This window comes from Colossoma macropomum, unplaced genomic scaffold, assembly GCF_904425465.1.
Source record: "Colossoma macropomum unplaced genomic scaffold, Colossoma_macropomum, whole genome shotgun sequence".
Classification (NCBI taxonomy): Eukaryota; Metazoa; Chordata; class Actinopteri; order Characiformes; family Serrasalmidae; genus Colossoma; species Colossoma macropomum.
Window position 1 is genome coordinate 29,396,752 of NW_023494790.1, and position 25,415 is coordinate 29,422,166.

At 39.3% G+C, this 25,415-nt stretch overlaps 3 protein-coding genes across 5 annotated transcripts in view; 2 read left to right on the forward strand and 1 right to left on the reverse strand.

Moving 5' to 3' along the window:
- Positions 1-12,769, forward strand: nmt1b (N-myristoyltransferase 1b). Its single transcript, XM_036572991.1, has 12 exons — positions 1-90; positions 183-291; positions 1,543-1,687; positions 2,860-2,978; positions 4,409-4,500; positions 4,655-4,771; positions 6,905-7,075; positions 7,261-7,369; positions 9,650-9,820; positions 10,470-10,637; positions 11,782-11,919; positions 12,058-12,769. Exons 1-12 carry the CDS (start codon positions 53-55, stop codon positions 12,076-12,078), a joined length of 1,398 nt encoding a protein of 465 aa, XP_036428884.1. The 5' UTR covers positions 1-52; the 3' UTR covers positions 12,079-12,769.
- Positions 12,211-13,608, reverse strand: LOC118808960 (uncharacterized protein CFAP97D1-like). Its single transcript, XM_036571839.1, has 6 exons — positions 13,488-13,608; positions 13,317-13,387; positions 13,121-13,239; positions 12,737-12,860; positions 12,431-12,497; positions 12,211-12,287 (listed from the first exon to the last, which is right to left on the reverse strand). The coding sequence occupies exons 1-6, from the start codon at positions 13,606-13,608 to the stop codon at positions 12,211-12,213; spliced, it is 579 nt and encodes a 192-aa protein (XP_036427732.1).
- Positions 13,609-14,502: 894 nt separating this feature from the next.
- The window catches only part of svild (supervillin d), a 90,909-nt gene continuing 79,996 nt past the window's right edge, over positions 14,503-25,415 (forward strand). For 2 of the 3 annotated variants that reach the window (XM_036572984.1, XM_036572989.1), the window contains exon 1: positions 14,503-14,955. The gene's annotated coding sequence lies outside the window, so the exon portion shown is untranslated. Of the gene's footprint in view, positions 14,956-17,710; positions 17,730-25,415 lie in introns of those variants that run through there. The other variant, XM_036572988.1, reaches the window with a different exon arrangement.

Here is a 25,415-nt window from a genome sequence, read left to right on the forward strand (position 1 = left end):
TACTCAATACACAGAACAGCTACAGACGAGAGCCTGGAGAGTCACTGCTCCAATGCCTGAAAACACACATATGGCTGAGGACCAAAGCCCGTATGTATTCTATTTAAACACTTTCTTACCATTTCATGTATTTGGTCTTGATGGTTTTGTCTTGATGACTGTGTTTTGTGTCCACCATTCAGTGAGAAGAGCTCAGAGGGCAACGATGCAGGAAAAAAGAAAAAGAATCCAAAGAAGAATAAAAAGGGCCAAGCATGGGCTAAGGAGGGACCACGGGACCCCTTTGAAATGGTGGGTGTCTGTGACACATCTATGTTGATACTTTGGCAAGATATGCAGCACAAGCGAAATGTTGCTGTTATGGAGTCTCATTGTCCACTTTATTAGAAAGACCTACCTTCCATTCCACATAAGGAGATAAATCTACCTTATAGAGCCTTTATATAGGTGTACAATTACAGACTGCAGCCCATCTGTTGCTGAATAATTGCATAATTAGATTCATTCATACAATTGTATGCAAAAGTTTTAACTCTCCTTTCCAAACATTGGGCCTACATGTTTTGTTGATCTTATAAGTGAAAATAAGTCTACACCTTCTCTACAGAGAACAAACTTAAAATCTAAAAACCTAATTTAAGTGCACAATTTATCTGAGTCTAATATATTAGAAAAAATAAAACATCAAATATGAAACCTACCATAACTTATGCACAGACCACATTGTATTTTTTACCATTTTTCCACCAACATGTTAAATTCAGCAAAAAAAAACAGTAATTGTACAAATGTTATCTGTTTTTAGGGGGTGCTTAACCTTTTCCACCTCAAGGCCCACCTGTTTATCACTAGAAAGCATGAAACAAAACTCAACTTGCTGCTTAAAACATGTTAAATGTGCCTATATTTGGCAATATATGATGTGCATCAGTGAACACAAAATATAATAATAATAATAATAATAATAATAATATATAAGTGCCATTGTTGGCCCTCTACAGGCCACCCCACCCTCCCAACTTGTGCTCAGTGGCCTAGTGATGGAGAAACCCTGCTATAGGGGATGTGTACTTACTTACACAAACCAAACCATGCCATTTTCCCACGGGTCACCCAAACTTTTAGACACAGCTGAACCTCTTCTTCATTCATCATCAGTCAGACCGCAGGAATGCTGTTAGATATTATTTAGGGTGGTGAACTACGCACAACCTTGCAGCGATGCAGATGTGTGTGAAGACCCCAGAAACGCTGCTGTACCTGATACACTTACACACACAGCACACATACTACCAGGTCAGCGTCACTGCTGTGCTGAAAATATCCAGTCAAGATTGGCTCAGTGGCCAGAAACTGACTATTGGTAAAATGAGTGTGAACAGATGAGCCACACGGTTTAACTGTGCATCAATGAAGTTGGAGCTACAAGGCAAGTGTTTCTTGTAAATAAGGTACGCTGTCAATACTGCAGAATTCACATTACACATAAACTCTTTGGTGCTTATCTCCTTGATCTTTTTGCTAACCTTTCTCCCTTCCCAGCTGGATGCTCTCCCTGAACACAAGCAGCAGGAGATCCAGAGAGCACTGCATCTCTTCTCACTGGGCCAGGGCCCACCCAAAAACCTGCAGGATGCCCGCAGACACAACTTCCGCTTCTGGAACACCCAGCCAGTGCCTAAGATAGGTACAGATCTAATGACTAGTTGTAGTTGTACAAGGCTTGAATGCGATACTTTCATCATAGGCTACATGTTGTGGAGTTTGTATGAAGGGAAAAGATGTAGACTGGCATGAAATACTCTCTGGACAATCTCAATTCATTCACTGACAGTGAGACACTGAGCCACTTTGAAAGTGACATTGCTGAATTGTGATTCTTCACAGTGCTTGCTCAGATTTAATGATGCACATAGTGTCGTAGTAGTTTTACTAGGGGAGGTAAAGCTTTTCAGTCCTGCTGTGCGGAAAAAAAAAAAAAACCTCAAACAGGTTAAGCTGCTAGACCATAGGATATGTTTTCATTTGAGGCTGATGGTTTAGCTGGTTAACCAGAATGATCAGCACAACCAAGCTGATCGATCATCATGGCCAAGCTGATTAACAAGCATGACAAGCAAGTTGGTCATGCTGACACACCAGCTAAACCATCAAACTCAAATGAAAACATCAACCAGCTAAGTTGATCCACCAGCTTAACCAGCTTGTTGACCAGCATAGAGTATGTCTTTTAATCATTTAGTCCAGCTAGATGTACAGTTTGTCAACCACCTAGACCATCAAAAACCAGGTGAAACCAGCTAGCTGGTCTTAGCTGGATTTTTAGCAGAGACCTTTCAGTATTTGGTTTCTGTAAGAGTAAAAGGAGCCTTTTAACATGTACTAATTAGGGGTGTAACACTGCACAGTGACGTTATGATATCACAGCACAAAACGGTGGCAGTGTACACTGTGGAGATGTGACAATGCATCAAGGAAAATAGAAATTATATTAACTATGCTATCTAATGCAGTTCCATCGCTTAAAAACCAAAGTCTGCAAACAAACATCAATCAACAACTCACTCCAGCACTCCTCCTACCTCCTAGCCCTAGTGCTGTTAGTAAGTTGTGCGAGAACATGATTATAGTCATCATTTTTCTTCACTGGAATTTTGTTTAAAGTATCATGAGAATACAGAATCATGAATACAGCATTCATAAATTAATCAAGAATCGTGGCTGCAGTGTATTGTTACACCCCTAGCGTTTATTTCTCAATTTATTGGCAATCATGATATCACGTATTTATTACCCATATACTGGAAAGTATTGTGATATAATTTCAGTTCATGTCGCTTAAGTTCTTTTTTTTTTAAGATGAGGAGGTGACATCCCATGGGCCTATACAGCCTGAGATGCCGAGTGTTCGAGAGGAGTGTTATTCTCTCCCGCAAGGCTTTTGCTGGGACACATTGGACCTGGGAAACCCAGAACAGGTGAGTGACCCATTACTCTTTCCTAAAGAAGGTTTAATTTCCATAGCTTGCTGTTTTGTTCTCTTTCAGCCATCTTTAGCTGTGGTGAACCCTTATCCCCATTTCCACTGCATAATTCAATTGTTGAATAATTTAAAGTTATTCAGAGTCGGACTGATGTGAACTGGTTCACTGTAGAAAAACTTACCAACTAAGATATTCTTTTTAGTGGTGTTGATGGGAATCAGGTGTCAGGATGTTGAAAATATAGATATTATTTATTATAAAAACTGACCAGTGAGCCTACACGTCATCCTTTTTATATGTAATGTTTTATATGTAATGCTGATAAAGGTAAAATAGTGTTGAATCTGAAAAATATACCTTTTCTTTGGGGATTATTTTTCCTTATACCAGTTTGCAGACTCATCCATGTTTCTTCTAAAATCAAGGGTATTAATAGAGAGTTAGCAGGCCCTTTCCTGCAGTAACAGCCTCAACTCTTCTAAAAGGATTTACACTAGATGTTGTTGTCACTTGCTGTGAGGATTTGATTGCATTCAGCCATAAGAGCATTTGTGAGGTCAGGTACTGATGTTGGATAATTAGTTCTGGGTCACAAACATCACCCCAACTCATCCAAAAGGTATCGGATAGAGCTCTATCACTCCAAAGAACACAGTTCCACTGCTTCACATTTAAATGACTGGGGGATTTATACCCCTCTAGCAGACACTTGCTATTGGGCATTGTGACCTTATGCTCATGGGTGACTGCTCCAGAGTGCCCCATTCTATTGGTCAATGCTTTATCTATGTAGATTATAAAAGCTATGTGTGTGCAACTGAAAGTCAGTACAATAAGAGGACTGCCAGGATACTTCTGGGCAGATAGTATACCTCTCCACCATTAACATATTTTTTAAAAATACGTTTTAAGCCAAAACTTGATCTTAAAATGCTTGTAAAACAGTGTCTCAGGCATCAGGCAACATATTTTCAGATATTTATGTACATCATTCTTAAATGCATAGTAACAAAACAAGCCTATTCCATTCTAATCTATAAAGAGAGGTTGGTCATTTAAACATGTTTTTAGTAGATAAAACCACACAAACTAAAAAATACAAGAAAAATGTAGGACATGGGCCTATAATAACTTTCTGTGTGGTAGCTTTTAGAGTCACTTCAGATGATCTGGTGAAAAACTCTCTGTAAGTTTTTCTAGAATGGAACATTTCAACCACTCTGAATGGCTTTGTTTGCATTTTAACTTAATTATGTGGAAATTTTGAAAAGTCGGTGGAATTCCCTTTTAAGTCCAAACAGATGGTAATAGGTCACAGGAAGATATTAGGATGAAACAGTTGCGTCTGGGGTGATTTTAATCCACATTTTCCTCACTGAGGTCCTCATCTGTTCCATGTTTGTCTTGCATGTGATTGTTTGCAGCTAGTGGAGCTGTGTACTCTGCTGAATGAAAACTACACAGAAGAGGATGACAACACGCTTCGCATCCACTATACCTCTGATTTCCTGCTATGGTAAGTGCAGCCACTGGAGGCCAGTGTTGTCTCATTTTACAGCATGGCTGTACAGCATGGCTAGATCAGAAGGTATTAAGCCAAGAACTTCAGAAATTATTCACTAATCCTAATTTGATCATTTCTTCCCCTGCTTCTTTCCACATCATTTCAGGGCACTGTGCCCGCCAGGCTGGCAGCGTGAGTGGCACTGCGGAGTGAGAGTCAACTCCAACCGAAAACTAGTGGGGTTCATTAGTGCCATTCCTGCCACTGTTCAAATATATGACACGTAAGTACATCCTCAGGGAGTACACTGATCCTGTAGATCTGAATGATGTGGACAGCTTATTTTCTGCTGCTTCTGCGTTTTTAACAAATATAAAGGGGAGTTCAACTGATTTTTTAAAATTTCTGTATAATTCAATGAAATGTAAACGCTAAATCGTTCAAACCAGGTGAAATGCAGAGAAACTTACCTCAGATTTCTTTACAGTGGTGGCGATAGGGGGCAGGGGTCACAAAGTATGCAATGCAAATATACTCATTTTATCCAAAACCACCAGTGAACCTACATGTGTCATCTCGGTTTTTTGATGTTGATAATGGTGATGTATTGGTAAATCTAAAAATTCTTTGGATAATATTTTACCCACAATACACTGCATGTATCTCTCGCTATGTCTGGTTCCTATCACCACCACTGTAAACAATTCTGACTTTGTTTACACCTTAGCTATTTAATTACACAGAATGTTTGAAAAAAATCGAGTTCCCCTTTGAAATAAGCATGTCTGTATTTGACATGTGAAACAGTTTTTCACTTCTTTCATAAACAAAGGTGTCTAGCTGCAAGTTTGACTACAGATCTAAAGGAATGTTAAGCTCCCAATAGGTCTACAGGAGCTGCCAGATGGTTTTAAACAATAATATCATATCAATAAGTAAATAAATAAACAGAAGTATGGAAGCTGCATTAACTAAAACCTCTCTAAAGACAGCCAGACTTTCAACTGTCAGAAATGTTCTCAAGAAATGGAAGTTAGCCTTTTTCACAGTAGCTATCAAATGCAATTTCCACTTGTTTTTTTAGGTCAGTATTTTTTTGTTTAATAACACGAATGGAATATATTTAGATGGTTTTAATTTACAAAACCAGAAATTAACTGCATTTTCTCTTCATAAGCGAGCTAGCATTGCATGACCATTTTGTAGAGAGCTGGCTACGCTAACCAAGCATTCAAGGGCATTTTAGCTACATAATTAAGGCTTACAAAGGAAATGAGAAAGCAAGAAATTTGCCACTGTTCAAATACAATTACAATTTGTGGTAGTCTTCTAGCCCTTTACCACTGGTCAGTTTCTGACCACAGGACCACTATTGGCTGGATATTTGTCTCACAGCAAAAAACTTACAGCAATTTACATCAGTGTGACAGTCAGTACTATATTAGTGTTGCTGCAATCCTGAAAATAATATCTGCTCAGTGGTGGTCCTACGGTGATCCCTTTCCATTAATGGACAGGATAAAGGGAGTCTGATAAATTGCACAGCAACAGAGGGCTTTCACTGACGTATTTTGCACTTCATAATGCAGCAAACATTCGCATTAGGAGCACCTACACTCTCTGATTAGGCATCCATTTCAGATAAGCTCATGTCCAGAGAAGTACGTGGCCGTTCTGGATGTTGTTGACATATGGTTTCCACTATGCATAATACAGTCTTAACTTGCATTTGTGTATTCAGTGTTGAATGCTGTTTATTGTCAATGGTTTGTAAGAGTATTTTTGGGCCCATGCAGTGATCTCCATCACAGAAGCATGTTGGATTTTAATGCAATGCTGTCTGTGGGATCGAAGGTCATGAACACTCAATTGTGTTTTTTGGCCTTGCTTTTTATGCACAGATATTTTTCTGGATTCCCTTGCTTCTTTTTTGCTGGTGCATTTTTTGGAAAAGCAGCGAGGCTCCACCCTTCCTTGCCACGTATTTGGCCTTTCCTGGATGCTCCTTTTATACCGAAGCATAACTACATCTTCTCTTTTAAAATGTTTTGTGAATGTTTCACAACGTTTCCATTCTTAAATTGCCTGTCACAACTTTTCTGGAATGTATTGCAGGCATTAATTACAGAATGAGCCTATATTTACAAAAAACAATGAAGTTGATAAGATAAAACATGATATATCTTGTCTTTGAGCTGCTTTCATTTAAATATAGGTAAAAGTGTTTTTACAAATCACTCCTTTTTTGTATTACATACTCTTCCAACTTTTTTGGTATTGGGTTTGTAGCTTCAAGATAGGTGTGTCAAATAAACTGACAACTGAGAGTAGATGTCAGTAAGTAGAAGTTCAGCAGATGGACTGATTTTAGTAGATCTGTATGATTTGGAATAAGCTGTGATTTGAAACTCCACAGAGAGAGGAAGATGGTGGAGGTGAACTTCCTGTGTGTGCATAAGAAGCTGCGCTCTAAGCGTGTGGCTCCGGTGCTCATCCGTGAGATCAGCAGGCGGGTCCAGAGGCAGGGACTATTCCAGGCTGTCTACAGCACCAGCGCTGTACTGCCAAAGCCAGTGGCAAGCTGCAGGTATACTACAAATTAGCCATCCCACTGTCCCGGCCCTTCTGTTTACTGTGCACACAGACCCCCCTCTTTTGTAAACATGTCTGATGTGATGTGTCCTTGTACACTCAAGTGGACCTCAGTTAAATCGGAGCTTCTATTCAGGCTTAATTGAGCATGGCGGTTTTCCTCTGTTTGGGTGTTAACAGGTACTGGCACCGTTCCCTGAACCCGCGAAAGCTGATTGAGCTGAATTTCTCCTCACTCACCCGTAACATGACCCTGCAGCGCACGCTCAAGCTGAACCGCCTGCCTGAGGTCAGTGCATACCGTGCCATCTTCAGACACGTCCATGTCATAACCAGGGCCATGATTTATTAGCCCATCTTTCTTTTCAAGCGTTAGCCTACCATTATCTGAACGTTTTGCTATACACAGCCTAACCATACATTAAAGATAAAACAGCAGCATACCAACAACAAATTCAGAACTTTTCATTTCCATAGCTTGCTATTTTGTCCTCTTTCAGCCATCAATAGCTGTAGTGAGCTCTGATCCCCATTTAAAAAGGAACTGCAGTGAGTCATTCAAAGCCATTCAGAGTGGTTTGATGTCAAATGATTCACAGTGGAGAAACTTACCTACTGACATTTTCTTTACAGAGGTGTTGATAGGTCCTGAAATATAGCCATTTTATTTGCTATCCAAACTGACCAGTGAATATACACATCTTCTGGGTTTCTTTTATATGTAATGTTGATAATGGTACAGTAGTATTAAATCTAGAAAAAAATCTTCTCCAACATAAATGGACTTTCAAAAAAATAAAAAAGCTTAAAGCCGAAACTATCATAAAACAATGCAATGGGCATCAGGCAATATAACCATTTCATTTAATGAATGTTTGTAAGGTCACTTTTTAGAAACGTTAAATGCATCAGACATCTGGTTCCTATCACCAGCGCTGTGAACTGTTGTAAGTAAGTTTCTCTAGATGGTGCATTTCATATCAGGCCACTCCAAATGACTTTGTTGACATTTTAACAATTTAATTATGCAGATTTTTTGAAAAGTTGGTGGAATGGCATGCACACAAACGTGTACCTGACGATAAAATACCAGAAAAATGTAGGACATGGGCCCTATAATAACTTTCTGTGTGGTAGCTTTTAGAGGCACCTCAGATATCTGGTGAAAAATTCGCTGTTAGTTTTTCTAGAGTGGAACATTTCACATCAAACCACTCTGAATGGCTTTGTTTGCATTTTAACTTAAATATGCAGACATTTTGAAAAGACGGTGGAATTCTCCTTTAAGTCCAAACAGATTGTAACAGGTCACAGGAAGAGTATATAATGAAACAGGATGTCTTTTTAAGTGTTACTATTACTGTAATGCCTAGCCATTTCTGGTCAAAGAAAATTAATAAAACTGTCAAATGCATTGCAGACTTACTCAGCCTCATGAGCATGCTTTGGCACAGACAATAATTATAAACTCTCACTCTCAAAAAAACAAAAAAGGTAACCATGCCATGTTTACTATAGCAAGAATGTTATTACTTAACAACTTGATGCAGTTTACGGTAAGCAGGTGATTGTTTAGCCTTATAAGTTGTAAAATGCTCATTGGAATTACAAAGAAAACTTCAGACACCAACCTTGTCTCGGCTGATCAACTACATTTGGGCTAAGGATGAAATTGAGTGATTTTGTTGCCAGACTACTTATTTAGCTATTTCCTTTGGCCACCAAGTATTTGGACATGTGCGTCCTATTCAAAATCTATTACGTTCATTGTGTTAGGAGACAAAATGTCAAACCAAGAGGCTTTTATTTTGAACAGGCCATTCCCAAACTGTAATTTTCTTTTTGGCAAAGTGTTCTTTTAAAAGCGTTCCTCCTTTTTTTGATATTTTTTGATGATTGATGTAGTATGAAAACATTGTTCAAGTATCAAAACATATCATCCACTCTCCAGTCAGTACAGTCCATATATGGATACCAGGCTGCAAAAAAAAACAGTCCATTTCAAATGTACTGTTTTGGTGACGTGACAAAAACCAATGCATTTACGTATCAGCCTAATCACCTACAGCAGTTTAGCTCCGACCATTCATGCTGATGTTATAAGGAGTGCATCACCGATGTCTCCCAGAAGAAATCAACATCCGGTTTATTCCACTGTCACGGTCAATAGCAAATCTGGCAGAACGTTTCGCTTGTTGAAATTTGCTGTTGCGGCTCCACTGAAAACAACAGAATGTTGTCTGTCTACTGCCAACATGTAAATGTAGCATAAAGGATAAAGAAAGAATGGAAATTGTTCACGTAAAAAATTATGACGATTATTTGTGGTACATAGCAAAAACATTAAAAGTGGAAAAATATAATACTAGAAAAATGTATGACAGGAGTTCTATAAAGTTTACCAATGGTGAAATAGTTAAAAATGTCCAAATAATTTTTGGGCCACTGTATATTAGTTGGGCTCACATCAGGCAACATAACAAGCAGTACTTTGTTACTAGTTTATTATATCTTTAGTGTTATATCTGATGACGTTTTCCTCTTCTTTGGTTCCTCTTCCTTGTGACAGACGACAAAAACCTCTGGCCTCCGCCTCATGGCCCTGGCAGACATACCGAGGGTTCAAGCTTTGTTGAATGAGAATCTCAGAGGCTTCCATCTGTTCCCCATCATGAACCAGGAGGAAGTTCAGCACTGGTTTCTACCCAGAGACGGCATTGTTGACACCTATGTGGTGGAGGTCAGTTTGCTTACATCACACATTATTCAGGGTAAGCTTTTCACAGGAATACAAATTCACCCTCTTCTTGCTCACTTCTCTGTTTTGGTAATGTCAATGTCACTGAAAGGGGAAACTGTAAAACATGGTCTGAGTTCCAGAGAGAGTGAAACCATAACCCATTACCACATTAATTACTAGGCATATCTGCCTGGGACTGTTCATCTGTACTTCATTAACCCTCAGAGGTCTAGAGTTATTATTGTTTTTTGCTATACATTTGATTTACATCACATAATTATTGACTCAATAATTCATGATATAGTTAGTTACACAATGAAACATTCTTGATTTACATCCTGTATTAACGAGTTTGAGTCTGCACGTCTGACATTTTCGATCTGTTTGGGTCAAAAAATGACAGGTTTCTGCAAAACAAAACAACAACCTTTCAGCAAATTCAAATATTTCCTTTTCTGCATACAAACACAAATGTGGCATTGATTGAAGTTTAAAAATCTGCACTCTTGACAGAGTGTATCTGCTTGTTTTAATGAGCTAAGAGTGAGAAATACTAAAACAGTACATAGGAACAGGTGTTTCACGCAGCATGCACCATGGAAGACCTCCATTCATTAACATGTGCTTAATATTTGTGTTGCTCCTGCAGGGCGCAGATGGCGTTATAACTGACATGGTGAGTTTCTACACCTTGTCCTCGACAGTTCTGAACCATCTTGCCCATCGGAGCCTGAAGGCGGCGTACGCTCTCTACACAGTCACCACTGCAACCTCACTGCAGCAGCTGATAGAGGACATCCTCATCATAGCTAAGGCTGTGAGTCAATGTGAATGAGTGGCAGTATGTTTTGTGAAATCTTTATTATGTGGGTGGCTGTGGAGAATAGAGTTCATCTAAAGAGCAGTTAGAATGCTGGAATGTATTATCAGCACAAAGGGATAGTTTTGTAAAAAATCAACTGTACACAATTTCCCTCTTACTCCAAACGTAGTTCATCTTCTAAAATATGTTTGGGGCCTGAAGTTTGCTTTTTTTAATTACTGAAACCACAAGGCTAATGGAGCCACCAATTAACTTTCAACATACACTTGCGTCCAAGCATGCTGAGTTCTTAATCAGTCTCAAATAGACTTGTTATGTGGTTTTGGACACTGTATGACATAGTTATCTATAAAGATGGACAAAAGTACTTCACATAGCTAAGACAGCAATAGCAGCCATTCCAAGGCCTGAATTGACAAAGCTAGCTTACAATTATTCATTTTCTTCTTCTTATTATTCTATGGTCAGCAGAAACGCTACTCCTCTTACAGCTTTCGGAGAAATTCCAGTTATATGATATTTAATGCTTATACCTCTATCTCTTATTCCACCACAGTCAGTCTACACTTTGTAGCTAAAAATGTTTGGACACTTCTCTTATGGCACCATCATACAAATATGCTAGCAACACCTTAGCAACAACCTGGGATACCATAGCAATGGTGCAGCAATACATTTGCAACCACTTAGGATACCATAACAATGGCCTACCAACACCTTAGCAACCACCTGAGATACAATAGCAATGAGCTAGCAATAACCTACCAACCACCTAGGATAGCACAACAATGGTCTAGCAACACCTTAGCAACAACCTACCAACCTTCAAGCAAGTACAACAACACACCATAGCTTGTAGCAACCAACTTGTAGCAATGACTATGTAAGCCCAATTACATTTTTAAAACCAATTAACAGTGTTCTGAAACTGCATTAACGTTTGATGCATTTTTAACTTTAAAGTTTGTTCAGTTTATCCATGAAACGTTGCCTTTCTAGTTTTGTCTGAACTTTTTCATTTTTCTTGGCTGATCTACTATATTTGGATTAAGGGAAAAACTGTGTAAATTTGCTTTTCTGCCAAAGTATTCATTTAAGTTGTTACAACTGCAATATACTACTCACCATCAACTTTCAGAGAGGATTTGATGTGTTCACTGCCCTGAATGTGATGGAGAATAAGACATTCCTGGAATCTCTGAGGTTCACTGAGGGAGACGTCCATATGCACTACTACCTCTACAACTGGAGATGCCCCAACATAACGCCAGACAAGGTGACCACAGAATTACAATAATCTGTGACTGATTGTTGATGTTGTTTGATTTTGCACATACTTTATAGATTTGCATACAGATATAGATGGATAAGGAGGCAGTGAATTAAACAGTAAACCTGTTTGTCCCTGTTTCAGGTTGGTATGTTGCTCAAGTAAGGGAGCCGTATTTGCAGAGTCCTCAGAGGAGGGGTCACTACTGAACATGAAGAACATGGAACATTTTGCTTTTAAAATCTTTTTACTGATTGTGCTCAAATACTTGCATATACATCAGTTTAATTCCTAGGCCTAACGGTCCAAATGTGTTGTGCCGGAGGACTCATGGTTTCGATGTGACGTCATTTGAGGAGGTTCAATGGTGGCAACTGGATTGGATCAAAAGACACATATTAATATTACATATTATTTACTTTCTTATCTTTTGACATATACTAATTTTTAATGAATGATTTCTCATAATATTTTATTTTAATGTGAGGCAAGAAACTAATGGAAATATATCTAATACTTGCCATTTTAACTGGCTTTGGTTCTTGCGGGTACCTCGAAAGTCGAGACATATATCCTCCTGTAACCTATCATCACATTAAATTAAATGAGTAAAAAACATTTTTAAATTTAACATGCAAGCTGGGTGTTATTTTCAGTAATTATCAATCAGTTCTGTTGTTATGTTCAGTTGAAGCAGGTCCAGATATAATTCCTGTCACAATAACTGCTATTTACTGTCTCTCTCTATGCTGATATGCCAATACGCTGGGTTCTGCTTTGGTTGCAGCTGAAAATGTCATTAAAGGTACTCTTAAGGTCTTACTTTATAATCGGTAAGCCACTTCTTGTGATCATACACTGACTTGGTCATATTTATCCTCTTGAGGATGGCCTGGTTTTCCAGAGACATTTTCACCAGTTCTCTTTTCCTGAAATCTGCGTTCACACTGCATTCATACAAGTCAAGCATGTTCAATGTAATGCAATTTAAAGCCAATTTAAAGTCTTAGGCTATAGGACAGTTTAACTAGGCTATACTACAACATGACAATGTCTGATAAATTCCACTCTTTCAGCAAACACACTTAAATATAGTGGCACCATAAAGGGAGTGAGAAGATAGCAATGAGTTTAATTTAAGATCAGTTCAGTTTTGAACCTTCTGAATAGAGAGGGATCTCTACATAGAGACAGTGGACTTAGTTACCTGGGCTTGGGCTTGTATTCATTCCAGTTATCCTGACCTCCGCTGGCCATAGTGTGGGCGATTCTGTACAACAGCAACCTGTTGCTTTTCTCTATCTCCATGAATCGCTCCTGCTCAAGCTGAAGGACAGGCGTTTCCACAATCAAAAGAGAAAAAATGAGAGACAATATCTGCTGTGTTTATTTTCCCCATTTACCTGAATTTTTTTCATCTTCAGATGGCAATGAAGGTATGTTCTAGGAGCTTTGTTGTCCACCGTTGGTTTGACTGGAAGGGTATCACAAAAGTGAAAATGACTTCTTGTCAGTAGATTAGATTAGACCTCTCTCCAATGCGTGATATGTCAACAGTTTTATATTTTACTTGCCATTCGCCATTCTGTCCATGTGGTATTTGTAGTGATGATTATCCCATATCTTTCTCATGTTACTGTATTGGCCAGTTGTCCCAACAATTGCTGGGAACGCCAAATAATCCGCTTTGTTCATCTCGCTAAACAGTGTGTATGGATATCCAGACCGCCGGTTTACAATAAATCTTAGAACACCTAGCTAAAGTTAAAGTTTCTAGGGAGAAAAATGTGTAATACCTCAGTAATAACAGCAGATGGTAGACTGATACCAACACGTATATAAATTATAAATACTCTGTGGCGGTTTTGGGGGAAAACATTCCTCTTAGTTTTACAGCCGTCTACTTTAGTTCAGGAGAAAAAGAATCAATCAAATAAAACCAAACAGACAATAACAGGAAGTCCAAGGTACGTGATTTTTTAAACGTAAACAAGTTTCCATCATGGTATCTTTCGCCGACTGTTAAAAGCCATTTTTAACGTAGAACTGGGTCATTTTGATTCTAATACCCCAGTGGATGTGGCTGTCGCAATGCCTGCCTGTGTGCAAAAGTGGTCACTCGTTTGTTTTTTTGTAGTTTTTAACTGCACGCGGGCTGAATGAGCGCGGAGAGGGCGGGGCTTCAACTTTCCAACTGACTGGGGAGTTTTACCGAACCGATTCTTCTGAGCCGCTCGATTCAGTGAATCGAACGAGTTGGCAATTGATTGATTCGAAAATCAAACCAACCTTATTACCTTCTCCTGCATATGCAGTTTGTATAGTGAGTGAGTCTGATGTCGCCGTTTTACTGACTTATGAAGCCAGATTCACAATGCACAAAGAAAGAGGACTGTTACGGCTACAGAGAGACCAAAGTCGTGTCTTACTGTAGATGGTTATTTTATGAGGTTAAATTGAGATTACTATTGGAAATATAGAAATGTTCAGCCTGTAATGCGGACGTAAAAATGTGTAGATGATTTAAGAATTTAATTTATTTGGAATCGGTTCAACCTGTTGAATGAAAAGAACCGGTTCAGACGAATCGATTGGTTCACGAGTTGTTCTTCGCTGTAGTTAATTCCGCCTGCAGTAGCCACAGTCTCACGGTCAGTCGTGTTTACGTGTGTGTGCCTGACTGTAGTCTGTCTGTTTCAGCCAGCTACATATTGAGAAAGGACTCGTCAACCTCACGTTTAATCCACTCAGAGGTCTTCTCCACTCGCTGGAGTCGCCTCTCCGCGGGTTCTCTGAATCCAAAAACAAAGACTTTTGCCATTTTCCACGTGCCGAGTGGTTTTACTTTGGCTTCACATTCGGGGCGAAAAACTAAATTCATACACTTTAAAAGGAGGAAACCCACAGATGTTGTGCTGTCGTCGAGCTGCAACCTTTGGCTGAAGAGTTGAGAGTCGGTTCGCCTTAATTTCCACAGAGGGAATGGTGTTCGGCTGATGTTAGTCTGCAACTCTGCACCAGATTTGAATACACTCTGAACAGGTACGTGTATCCTACCTGACCTTAATAGACAGTGTGTGACATTTGGGTCGACAGTATCTCTCATTCAACAGTACACGCTTTACTTTACACCGATCAGCCATAACATTAAGACCACCTCCTAGTTTCTACACTCATTGTCCATTTTATCAGCTCCACTTACCATATAGGAGCACTCTGTAGTTCTACAGTTAATGTAGTGTTAATGTGAAAGAGTGTTCTCCAGTGGTCAGGACTCCACTCACTGTCCACTCTATTAGACCCCTATCTTGTCAGTCCACCTTGTAGATTTGAAGTCAGAGATAATAGCTCATCTGTTGCTGCACAGTTTGTGCTGGTCATCCTCTAGTCCTTCATTAGTGCCTGCAGGATGCTGTTTACAGGACGCTGTTGGCTGGATAGTTTTGATTGGTGGACAATTCTCAGTCCAGCAGTGACACTGAGGTATTTAAAAACTCCCAACAGCACTGCTGTGTCTGATCCACTCATACAAGCGCAACACACTAACACACCACCATGTCACTGTCACTGCTGTGCTGAGAACGATCCACTACTTGAGAATACCTGCTCTGTAGTGGTCCTGTGGGGGTCCTGATCATTAAGGAAGAGGGTACAAGTGAAATAAAGAAGTATGCAGAGAAACAGATGGACTACAGTAGAACTACAGAGTGTGCCTATAAGGTAAGTGGAGCTGATAAAATGGACACTGATTGTAAAAACAAGAAAGTGGTTTTAGTGGTATGACCGATCGGTGTATATCATGACTTTAATGAATGCTAGGATTTGAACTGTCCTCTCTTGAATGTAATAACTTGGTAATTAAGTGTTTGGCCACCAGGTCTTCTTATGTAAACAGATGTGACTCAGTAGTTTACTCCACGGTTCAGATCCTGTTGATTCCGCTTTGAGTGCCTTGTGTGGTCATCATGGCTTGCATGTGAGAGGATCATGTGTGCTGAATATGATGAAGTTTGTGTAACTGTATTCATAAACCAACAGCCTCTTTCTCAGTGAAGTCATGTGCATCAAAGGTCCTCATTGTCATCCTATTCTGTATGAAAACAGCTCAGTAAGGATATGCAGCAGGACACACATTTGTTCTTTGATTAGGAAAGAAAAGGCCTTGACTGAATGTGGACAAACAGTGTTCTTCCAGAGTCTTTCTGGGAAAGGCACCTGCAAAAACAAAAGCAGCGCGAGTGCAACTAAGCGAAACAGAGGTTGAGAGTGATTTCACCACATCACACAGCGAGCAGCACTGCCAGTGATGATGTCAGGTTGAGAGAATTGAGACGGATTATCAGAGTATCTTTTAAATTTGAACCGCAGACGTAATTCTTTGTAAGTACACACTTTGGGGATGATAAATGACAGTGTCATCTAGGACTCTGTTCAAAATATTGTTACAGAGTTTATTGTGGATCAGCTCTTGGCAATATGTGAATCAGTGTGGTCATGGCTGTATCAATGAGTCTGAGTCAGCTTTTACAGTGTGGGGGGGGTGCGTATATATACGAGATAAAATATGTTAATGAAATTGGAGAAGGAATTTGAGACATTTATAAAGTATAATTGTGAGGCAAAATTCTGCTCTAGTAGACTTTGACACTGTCCAAAATGAAAAATGTAACCAGTTGCTATCTGTTGTAAACATGCCTGCTCGCCTCATACAGCAGTGTCACAATAGTCTCTAAAGTGAGTTCAAAGACTAGGAAAACCCCCTTCTGCTGATGTATCTTGAAGGTGGAAGTAAGTTTTGAAAGACTATAGGTGCCTTGTGGGTGGATACCTGAGGGCAGACTAGCTAAGGTGGCTAATTCTTCAACTTAATTATTTAGAATCATTAAGAAGTTTGATGACCATATACAAAGATATAGTTATTGGGTTCTGGATCAATGATTCACAGTTAGAATTTGTGGAGTGCCGAAAAGATGTATTTACATAATGCATGCTGGGTGTTGTAGTGAGAGAACACTGACAGATGAAAATATGAAAATGGTACAAAACCTTGAATTGTACACTACATAATATTACATAATATAGCAAAAACATGTTAAATGCTAGTTCCAGGGTAGCATTCCTCTTTACTGTAGCTTCCTCAAGTTGGATTCTTATGAAGCTACTGGATTCTTAGCAAGCTACTAAATTACCTGAACATGACCCTGCTTGGATAAAAAGTCAGTTGTGTTGTATATCTGGTGCTGTTCTGTGTCATATTGTATCACGATGCTTGTATCGAAACTTGAAATCATTGCCACTGTCCAGCCCTGCTGTCACCATGCTGTCTGGATACTAGGTGAACGTGCTGGCGGTCTGGCAGTGATGTGATTTTCATTAAATGTGGAGTTTTAACTGACAAGGTTTAACTGAACTGCGTCCTTGATTGAGCAATGAGTGAGAAGAATGGTAGTGGAGCAGCTGACAGAGCTTCAGACATGTTGCTCTGCTGGGGTTGAAAAGAAAACCTGACACTGTGCACACGTACGTGTGTGCTTACACACACACACACACACACACATACACACACACACACACACCTTCCATAAAGACCTCCTACCTGTTAGGCATACTCCTAAATGCCTGAGGAACTCAGACAAGTCACAGCAGATATGCAAAAGACTTAGCATTCCCAGTCCTTCTCAGTTTTCTGGCCTTGTTTATTTTGATCCGTAAAGGAAGAGGTGCACAGAGTCCTCTTTGTTACTGAAACGTTAAGTGATTGTGTTCAACTGGGTGAAGCTTTGTTTCTCAACGCTTCCCAGGACTGAAGGAGAGAGGTGAGTTCCTCATCCTACGAAGGGTGCACAAAATATCACGGCCAATGTCTTATCTGCCGATGAAAGGGAGAAACACAGTGTGCATTGGTCCAGTGTAAGAACTCGAGCTGATAAGAATCTTGGCGCCCGATTTTTGCTCATGCATGCATTAACGCGTGTATAGGCCCTGTTTACACTTGGCATTAACATCTGATCATCATCTAATCAGGACATGTTTACACTTGCCCTTTTCAAATGTAGCTGCTAGATACTGATCAGATCTGGTTTCAACGCGGAGTACTTGCTTAAGTCTAACAGGCTGTGTTGTGTTTAACTGTCTGTGTTGTGTTTAATGCTTACATAAAACATCTTGCATTCACAGTGAGAGCTCTTCAGGTATTTTAATATGCATATCCTTAATTTGTTTTTCTGTCTAAGGTCCACTTGTAATGTTTGTGTTGTTTTCACCTAAAACAGTCACAAATCAATTTGTATTTTTTAACTTCTCTTTCTTTACCATATGGCTATACAATAAAAGAACTACATCTGGTTTCTTTAAACAGCTCTGCAATTAAACAGTTCACTAAAAACTCCAATTGAAATTTTTAATTTTAAAGTTTTTAAACATTTTTTCTCCCCAGTTTTGCGTGGCCTATTCCACCTGCTAGCTAGGTCTCCCCATCATATGATGCTACCGAGCTGGGAGGGTGAAGGCTCAACATGCTTGGAGGAGAGTGCTAACTGCCAATTCTGTTTCATCAGCTAACAGATGCCTGCATTGGCTAGCATTTGCTGAGTTATGGTGGGAGACGAGGGTCATCCAGCCCACCCAGGGAGAGTGAGGTCATAGTGCTGTCTTGGACTAAAAGAACCTTTTTGGGAACGTTCCTTTTTAAGAAGTCAGTTTTTAAATGTTTAACCTGCCATACATTCACAGTGATTCATATCTGGATTATAATGTAAACTTGGCATGACAAAGGTAATTATGAGTGTTATCAACCCAAAGGTTCCATACTCGGGCAGCCCTGCATTTAATTGTGCATTTGATGGTTTGGCTTCTTGAGCAATATTCTGAACTAGTCCTCTTCTGTTGTAGTCATACTTGTGGAACAGCATTTCTGGGTCAGAAAGAAGATTCTTCGTAGCCTGGTTTCATTGAACACACAAACTTTAGGACTGCATTCTGTTTGTTTGGGAATCCCAGAAATGTCACTCCAAAGCAATAGACCACAGTCTGACAAGGACTATGCCTGTTTTGAGGCATTTGCAGTACATGCAGCCTTTCTGCCCCCAGTATTTTGCAGTATTTCCTAATAGACTTCTGTCTCACTCCAGATGTAGAAACATCCTCTCAGATCCTTTCATTGTTTACAGAAAGCAAGCCTGGCAGTATGTCATTGACGTAGAGAAGGCCTTTGTTTACAGTAAATACAACCTATACACCATGTTTACCACGAAGAGCATCATAAACAACATCTGTCTAGCTTGTCGGGCCTTCTTACATAGTTAGAATAGTTCAGTGAAAAAGCAAATTTAGACATTTACCTTAATGGTAGTTCATCAGCCAAGACATAGTTGTTTTCCAAAGTTTTCTTCTTTAGTTTTGTCAGACTGTGTTTTGTGGCACTGTATCTGACACCATTAAAATTAGAAGTGCACAGTAACATCAGAATCATTGGCAGATATTTGCCTAAAAAATCTTTTAAAAATATCCAGGTGGATTACATTTTTGAAGCTTCTTTATTTTAAAAATTTGAGGCAATTGTGTAGTCTTCCACTACTTATTAGCTATGATCATTGAAGCTCTAGTGCAGTCATATCTTAGCTGCTCACTTACACTGTGGGTTTAAGAGATTAGAATTAGTACTGTAAATTAGATTTTTTATGACTTTTTAAATTTATCACTTAGAATTGATCAGGCTATTTTTCACTGCTGTGCATTTAAGACAGATGTGTGTAAATATGTTATGACTGGCTGCCTCATTCAAAAGGCAGCGCAGGCTGAAACACTCCTTATAACTTTGGTGTGAATGGGGCGAAACTAAATTGTTATAGGCTAAATAGGTAGATTTATGTAAATGCATCAGTTTTTGTGACATCACAAACACAGTTAATGTAAAATCAGCCGTTTTTGCCGACTTAGATTTGGACTATGTGGGTAGTGGATGATAAGTTTTGAAACTTGAACATTGTGTAACATACTACATCAAAAAGATATGGGCACTTTAACATTAGTTGAAGAACAGTCATCTGAAATCAAGGTTAGGTTTTCTCTCTATCTGCCCCCGCACCCCCCTTCCTGCTCAGTGACAGTAATGGTGGTTTGGCTGGGAAATCCTTCACTGTAAATATTTACTCAAGCTGAGGAGGGACATGACAGCGTAAGGACTGAAGCTTCTGTTATGGAGAGCCAGGGTTGCAGAGAGCAGAGTGATTCTAGTGAGACCTGTTAAAGCACTTGCGTCTGGAGTGGATTATGCATGGAGTGGCTTCATAGAGGGAGAGCGAGGGTCTTGGTTAATGTCACAGTCTAATAGTTGTTGACATCTTATGATGTCTTTTCTGCACAGCTAGTCATTGTAAGAGGAATGCAGTTGCACAACCGGGCTGTGCAGTAATAGCTGTACGGTATTGTCCAACAGTGACTTCACCACACTTCCCCTAAGTTACAGTTTTTTCAGTTTATTGGCCAAAATATGAGAAGTCTGTGTAAGTGACAAAATTTATATTGAACATGCTGTAGTCATCACACATTCTCAGATGCTTCCTTTATTGAGTGGGTTTTTAGCTATTTTTGCATACATAGTAATATGCAAATTTCATTTTGTGGGGTTTCCCAGATCCACTGGGAAGAAATCCATTTTCTGAACTAAGCAATTTGTCACTGTCACTGTAAGAAAATCTCTTAGAAAAGGATTGTCGTAAGCATGGTGTCATTTGATTCTACTGAAGCTGCTGTCATAGAAGTTATGTAAATGGGCATCATTCACAACCTATGGCAGCGAGAAGTTAATAAAGAGATCTAATGTCTGTAGTGTGGAACTGTTTTACTGTGTAACATGAAAATGTTTAATGTCATTTAATGTGTGCAGCATCCATGTTATGACTTTGTTTGAACTAGCCACATTTCACTGAAACACTGGTAAAATGTAAGCTAGCAGCTACATGCTTCAAGTCTACTTTCTGCCACTAACCACATACTGCATGCCACCAGATACAATTGTATGAAAAATCTGAATACCACTGGTTAGATCACATCTTTTATTGATTGTCTAAGTGAAAACAAGTTAACACATTCTGTATGTGGAACAAATTTAAATCTAAACATAAACATAAAATATAAAATGTGACATAACTTTTGCACAGACCACATTTTATGTGTTTTACGTATGTTCCAATATGTGAAATTCAACAAATACAGTAATTGTGCATAAAATTGTGCAGCCGTCTGTTCTCTGTAGAGGATGTTTTTTTTTTTGCTAAGAAAATCACACACACACACACACACACAGCGTATCTAATCCACTTATCCTTCTGGGTTGCGGGGGAGCTGCTGGAGCATATCCCAGCTGTCATTAGGCGAAAGGCAGGAAAAACCCTGGATGGGTCACCAGTCCGTCTCAGACTAAGAAAATCAACAAAACGTAATTTAACCACGAGTGCCCAAACTTTTGCATACGACTGTACATGGGCAAATGATGCACCGACATTTTGGCCTCCAAAACATTTCTGCCATTTTTTTGTGCGGCATTTGCGTTTTTCGGCTAAAAGAGGAAAAAGGCTGAAAATTTTGGCCAAAATAACAGAAGATTAAACAATGTGCCAAAATATAATACTTATTAATACAAATTGTTTGAACGGTGATGAAAAGGAGAAACAGTGATTAAAACTGTCACATTATCCCTTGTTTCCCCACACAGTTAAGCGTTCAGACAGTTTGGGTGGCAGCAGATCAACAGTGAAAAAAATCAACAGTAGAACTGTTTCACAGTGTCTATGGGCATAAGACAAGAGATTTGTAATCTGTGTTCATGCCAACTATCCAGAGATCCAACTTCTCTATTACAGGTCTTGAAAACATGACCACTCAATACGCAGAACACAACAAATCTACCGAAGCAGAAAGGAAAGCCCTAACAAAACACAGTCTGCCATATGTAGGTGAAAATAACAAAAAATTGAATGACCATATGTTCTCTTTTATTGAGGACGTTGGATTTTGTGGCACATTCTGTAGCCTAGTTATTTTATTTTATATAGACTGTATTCATTTATGGCCAGCTCAGTTTTGTCTTATTAAATCAGATTTTTGTCAATAATGAAAACATATTTTCTTCATTACCTTGCAGTTTGAAGTTTGGTACTTAATCAAAAGAGCTGCAATTTTAATTATATTGTCAGTGTTGTGTATGAAAAATATATATATTCGATGTCTTCAAGTTTAAGTGGGGTAATTTAATCTAATAACACAAAGCTTGTGAACTGGCGGTCTGCATTCAGCATTCAAGCCTTAAGCCTGAAAATATGGATGTCACGACCTGGAGCTTAATTTATTGAAAATAATCACATTTGAATGACCATATTGGTCAGAAAATTTGCAATTAAATGTTTTCCCCAAATTGTTCAGTCCTAATTGTAAAGGTAATTCACTGCATAACTCAGTAAATAAGTATGTAATTACTTAATTACAGTCAAATAGTGTAGCAAAGCAATAGTAATAACTCTTGAGTTGTAGGATTAAAAGAAGTGTTTTTGTTCTGTTAATAAAGCACATGCATGTGGAAAAGCATGATGTAATCAGTTAGGCCACCGATGCTTGGCAGTATTTAATAGTGCATCACTACAGAGTGAGGCAGTAGTCGAGCTACTGGGATTGCTATTTGTAGAGCTTCTCAGTTCCATGCTTGCTCACACTTAAGATGTTTTTAACTGTTGTGGACCTGTTAGTCTTTAACATTCCTGGCTTGGACCTCTCTTACCACACCCTCTCTCATTCTCTCTCTCTTTGCTCAGTTAAGCCTCAGTCCAGATGGTGTCGGGTCTCGGGACACCCCATGACTGTAAACGGAGCCCCTCCCTACCCTCCACTGATCTCCCCCTTTTTTCTCATCTTCTGACCGTTTTTGAAGTGGTTCCATTTTTCCGCCTTGAGTAAATGAAGTCTCCATCTGCAGTCAGCTGGGATCCCCATCACTGAAAACTAATGAGCTGGAATGCCTGGATCAGTTGAATTCTGGCCCGCTCTGTACGCCCTGACCTAGCCCACTCTTACACTCCGACCTGCTCTCTGTGTGTGTGTGTAGACTGGCTGAGATCAGTGTGTTAAATCTGAGCCTGTTATCTCTCTCCCTCTCTCTTGTAGTATGTCAGTGCTTATTATCACAGTGGAGTGCACTCGCCCAGTGAAAATCCCTCTGACAGGAATATGCCCTCACTCGCCCCTCGCCCGCACAGAAATTAGTGAGAAAAAGAGATGGTCTGCTTCAGAGAGAGCTCCACTGGGCCGTTAACAATAACTGACGGTTTACAGTTAACCGACAGTTAACACCTTGTTGTGATCGATACCAATAACTGATTATTCAATGTTGCATTTGTTTTTTTTAACCTATACATGAAGTACAGCCAGGTTAAAATTCTAATTCTAAATGAATGGCTGTTTTTGTTAAATAAAACTACACAAACATCATAAGTTTAAAAAAAGAATAAAATACAAGACAAAAAGTAGGATATGAGCCCTTTAAAGATTAAATGGCTGAATCCATGTGGACATGTCTGGTCAGTGGTATCTGATCCTCTAGGCTGATAGGGACTTCTCAGACCCCACCCTTCCTCTCTGTGTGATCCTAGGACAGCTTTAGGGGTCTGTGTGTGTGTGTGTGTGTGTGTGTGTGTGTTTGTGTATGAAAATGATTGGTGCGAGAGTAAATACATGATTTTGCAATACATGTTTCAAATTCCTCTTCTACCACTGAGTGCCTGCTCTTTTCCTTTTGCATGTGTTTACTTGCTGATTTGGTGCAGGGTTGTATAATGCGTGCAGGATTAGGGGGGGGAAATCTTGTATTTTTCTTTTATTTGTCCAGTAAATGTGTGTGTTTGTTCTGTCTCTCTTGTGAGAAGAGTGAACAGTGAGCAGGAAGTGAGAGACAAAGGAGCCTAGGCAATGATTCAGGAACAAATTTCACTCTCTCTCTTGCTGTACTGACACAGCTGTACACACCCCAGCACACTGCTGATGCCTGCTGAATATGTGTTCTCCAGCAGTCAACAAATCTATAGCCAGAGAAAAGGCATTTGCAGTCAGACCTCTCTCTACCAATTAATGTTCAAACTTCAGATTAAGAATTTCTTTAGACCAGCTTTTAAATGATCCATGCTCCACCCACAAATGTGTCCTTTCGTTCAAATGTTGCAAGATTGGGCGGGTATTTCAGAACATTGGCATTGAAAAAATGAGAAACTGTAGTGTACCGTATAGTGTTTAGACGCAAAGCACCTCATGGAAATGGCTTGTAACTCACATTTAACAGGCTAAAAAGTCCTTCACAAGGGGGCCAATTAGCAGTCAGGTAGCTTTTTATGCCTTATAAGAGAAGTGCTTCACATCAGTGACACTGTGCGTACTTGTTATCATTATATCTACGTTTAGAGTGCATTATTAATTACGAATGATATTTAGTTTGTATGAGTGTAGCAGGTTTCACTGATTGTATGTAGTTTTTTGTCATGCAAATGAGCTAATTTTGATTAGCCACATAATCAGGCTCAGGAATGCTAGTATCGCATTTTATACTGGAAACTGATCATGCAGTACTGACTCTAAGCAAACAATGTAATGGTCAAATTTAATTTGACACATTTTGTTGTTTTTTGTACAGAACAGCTTGTTCAAGCTTGCAAACTTACAATAAAGCTTGTGCAAGCTTGCAACTGTAGCTAAGAATGAATGCGTTTATGGACAGAGCATGGATTATATATATGAATGAATGTTTTTCTATTAGTCCATTCATCATGAAATTTAAACACAATGTAAACGACTGTTTCCTTTTTCAAATTCTGTAATTCTTTACAAGGTTTGGTCACGACAACGACAGAGTATATATGTGTATACTTTTTAACCCGTGGTTCGTCAGAGCACAGAACTAGCTGAGCCTGAAGAGCTAAAGTTGTTTGCATTTTACTGCTAAAGGCTAAAATGCGACCAGCAGTTGGCGAGGTAAGCATTTTGCTTCAAAAAAATCTGTTTGGACAATATTGTCCAAATATTGGCAAATTTTAGTTTCTATTTGTTGGGTTTAACATGTTGGTTTTATATTTTTATATAAATTCTATGTATATGTTGTATACATATAGACAATACAGTTATATTTGTGTGACATAAATGCCATGTCATTCACTCAGATAAGGTTATGTACCTTTAAAGACATTAATAATCCAGACTGGGATCAGTGCTCTCAGCGTGGGTTTTGGTAGATGGTTGTGCATTACACTTGGCTTTGGCAGTGGGGCTAAAGGATTTTAGTTGAAGAAGAGGGGGGGGCATTAAAAGAGTTTGAAGGTCATGGGGTAGCGATTTCCTATTGTCTTTGTATGTGCAAGTGAGTGTGTGTGAGCATGTTGCTGTCTTTTTACACAAAGCTCCCCACCGCTTCAGTATTTCACCACACGATTACTAGAGCATCGCCCTACATGCTGCCATGGCAACGC